General features: G+C 48.0%; 1 protein-coding gene across 1 annotated transcript; it reads left to right on the top strand.

Annotated features, from left to right (window-relative positions):
- The first annotated feature begins 6 nt into the window (after nt 1-6).
- Nucleotides 7-2,886, top strand: LOC113208726 (uncharacterized). The gene is made up of 4 exons (XM_052274912.1): nt 7-413; nt 1,018-1,375; nt 2,264-2,461; nt 2,623-2,886. Exons 1-4 carry the CDS (start codon nt 10-12, stop codon nt 2,884-2,886), a joined length of 1,224 nt encoding a protein of 407 aa, XP_052130872.1. The 5' UTR covers nt 7-9.
- The last annotated feature ends 296 nt before the right edge of the window (nt 2,887-3,182 follow it).

Raw genomic sequence — 3,182 nt, 5'->3', positions numbered from 1 at the left:
AGGGTTGCCATGGATATTTTGCTGGACGACGAGGACGGCCTCGGGGGCCAGAATTTAGTGTGGACTGCTGACGAGAATGACGATGACAATGTGTGGGCAAGTGTCATGGAGGTGCCCGGGCAGAAGAAGGAGTCAGTCCTTTTTCTAGACGAAGACACATCATACGTCTACAGGGCTAAAACAAAAAAGTGGGAGTACAACAGGAGGTACTTGAAGTGCCGCAAGAGGCACTGCTACGCCAAAGCAGTCTTAAAGCGAGCAAATGGGTTGCAGTATATTTGCCAAACAAGTTCTCACCATCACCTTCCTGAAAAATCATTTCTTGAGGCAAATCAGTTCCGGCAGATATTGTACAAGAGGGCCAGAAATGAGTGTACAGCACTTTCTGAAATCCACCGACAGGAGTTGGCCAAGTAAGATCCTAAAGTTTAACAGTTAATTTGTTTCACCAGTATGCCAACTCTGCCCCGTGGGGTCATCCACATATTACGTCACGTGCCTGGGGGAAGGGGGGTGGGGTCTGGCTAGCGTGACGGTCCGTGCCGTAGGGGTGAGGGGGGGGGGCATGGACGACGTTACGTCACACTTTTCACGAAATCATTTAAACGGCATAATCGACCCAAGGGCCCAATTTTTGGCCTCTAATCTGGAATTTTCTTCTGTACAGAAATAATTTATGTCAGAGCCGTTACGATTGGTTACGATTCATATAAATATACATGTGTTTTTCGAAAATTTTGAAAATGTGACGTTACAAGGGGGGACCGTCGTCTTTTGTGACAGTGCGTGACATGGGGGCAGGGAGAGAGAGAGGGGGGGGGGCAAAAAGTGCCGAAATCGCGTGACGTAATATGTGGATGACCCCTAAGATAAAAAAAGTAGACTAACACGCCAAAAGGGGTGCTATAGTTTTGCACATATGAGGCAGAGGGGCAGTTACATACTTCAGCTGACAGTGCACTTGTACCATCTATGCAAGAGGGTACTGAAACTGACGACATTGCTTTTCTTTCACAGGATTGAAGATGAGCATGTGATTGCCAAAATGACCTACGCCAGACTGCAATCATCAATGCAAAGGCAGCGGAATGTCGTCTACCCTCCCTTGCCTAAAACATTAGCTGAATTTTGTCTTAGCCTAGATGAGCCCCAATATGCGGAGAGGTTTGGAAAGACAAGGGATGGCAAGAGATACTTCCGCACGTGGAGAACTGGAAGTGCATTAGAAGGAACAGTTGCTATTTTTGTAAGCGAGCACTTTGAACCAATGCTATCTACAAGTCATTGCTTTCAAATTGACGGGCATTTTAAAATGAGCCCCAACATTAGTGATGTTTACCAGCAAGTAACAATTATGCCAGTTTCATACGACCATGTAAGTTATTTTAGCAGATAATACCCAGTTATTGCCACCTTGTACTCTCGTAAAGTTAGTAAAAGCAGCAGAAACGCGCAAGCAGTAGTCCAATCTATTTAGGTAGTGGGCTCTCGCGCGTGCCGACCGGCGCTGTAGTGCTGTTCAGACCGACAGCATCGTAGCGCTATGAGCGACGCTACGCAGATGCCGCTGCCACAGCCCTAAGCTTCGGTCATACGCTCGTAAAACGCCCGCTGAGCCCCGCATCGCCCCGCCCCGCCCCACCCCACTCCGCCGCGCCCCGCCGCGCGCCACCGCGACCCACCACGACCGGCCACGACATATGCCGCGTTCAAAGCCGCGTTCAAAGCCGCGTTCAATGCCACCCCAACCCGCCCCCGCGGTCTTCGGCCGCCACCCGCCGCGCTGCGCCGCGCCCTTCCCCGCCGCGCCCTTCCCCGCCGCGCCCTTCCCCGCCGCGCCCTTCCCCGCCGCGCCCCGCCACGATAACAAATATACCGGCTAGGTGAACCATGTCCTTTTTTCTGCTTATATTGTGCCAGTTGCTTTGCGTACAGACTGGTTGCATACTCGCATTTGGACCTTAGGCACCATGGCGAGCAGCGAGATAGTCTAGCCCGCACGCCAGAATCCGCTCCACTATAAGCAACCAAAAAAGTCGGACCGGGAGTAAAAGTGTGAAATTTACACTCGTGCCTCGTGCCTCTATGTGTACGACTGTTCACGCAGTGACAAGTGTACGACATTTGCATACTTAGGTTTCCGGTGTAGACAGTTGCAAGTGTGTACACTGATCTCTACACTTATTAAGACGTTTTGATTGTTGCACACGTAGTTCATGAGGGTAAAAATAATATAGTGATAGTTTCTTTTGTAATGTCACAGGTATTTCCAGCTGTGACCATACTCATGACCAGAAAAACGAAGGCTGCTTACAAAATGGCATTCCAGTGCTTGAAAGAGGAAGTTCCAACAATTAATATGCCACATATTATGAGCGACTTTGAAAAGGGTCTCCTTGGAGCTCTTCGGGAAGAATTCCCAGCTGCACATTTGACAGGCTGTCTATTTCATCTGGATCAGGTAAGTCCCACCCGTGCCGAGTTGGCCGGGGAGTCAGACATTACAAAACTGGCACCGGGGAGAGGGGTACAGGCGTGTTACGCCTTTACGTTGCTAGGAACCAGTTTTTGTCTAAACGCAAAGAGTATTACTGATCAAAGTGTATTTTCCCTGCGTTACAGGCCATGTGCAAGAAAGCATCAAAAATCGGCTTGAGGCCTCTTTTGAATGAAGATGATCCTGCTGGAAAAGCTCGTGGAAAAGTAGTTAGAATGTGCATGGCACTGCCTTTTCTACCTGCCGAAAAAATTGACGAGGGTTTCAGAGCAGTCAGAGATCACTCAAGAATCCAGAACTACAACGAGTTGGAACCATTTTTAGACTATGTGGAAAGGACTTGGTTGCAAGGTAAAACTATCCAAGAGAAATTATATTATTTGCACTGATAAACTAAGTGTGAAACTGCTTAACACTTGTAAGTATTCCACTTGCAGTTGCACACATAAAAGTGTAAAGCAGTAGCACTCTCAGTTCATCAGTGTAAACTAGGAAATTGCCAGATAAGCGTCGTAAATTTATGCACTCTTCTTCCGGAACGTGTCGAGAAAAGTGGTAATCTACTCTGTCAATTCAAATGCGTACACTGTATACTTTAAATAAAGCGTACGTAGTATGTATACACTTCTAAAAGCGGGCATGGCCATGTACGTATTTAGAAAAGCGTATATAGCATGTGCACATT

The sequence above is a fragment of the Frankliniella occidentalis genome, unplaced genomic scaffold, assembly GCF_000697945.3.
Source record: "Frankliniella occidentalis isolate FOCC.00 unplaced genomic scaffold, Focc_3.1 Scaffold463, whole genome shotgun sequence".
Taxonomy (NCBI): domain Eukaryota; kingdom Metazoa; phylum Arthropoda; class Insecta; order Thysanoptera; family Thripidae; genus Frankliniella; species Frankliniella occidentalis.
Note: the sequence above shows the minus strand (reverse complement) of the source record. Positions and strands in the feature narration are given on the sequence as shown.

Bases quoted from the DNA above. Each gene is read 5' to 3' on its own strand.
- LOC113208726 (XM_052274912.1), top strand. From the start codon at position 10: ATGGATATTTTGCTGGACGACGAGGACGGCCTCGGGGGCCAGAATTTA. The intron at 414-1,017 runs GTAAGATCCTAA...TTTCTTTCACAG, and splicing joins CACCGACAGGAGTTGGCCAA to GATTGAAGATGAGCATGTGA. The intron at 1,376-2,263 runs GTAAGTTATTTT...GTAATGTCACAG, and splicing joins TGCCAGTTTCATACGACCAT to GTATTTCCAGCTGTGACCAT.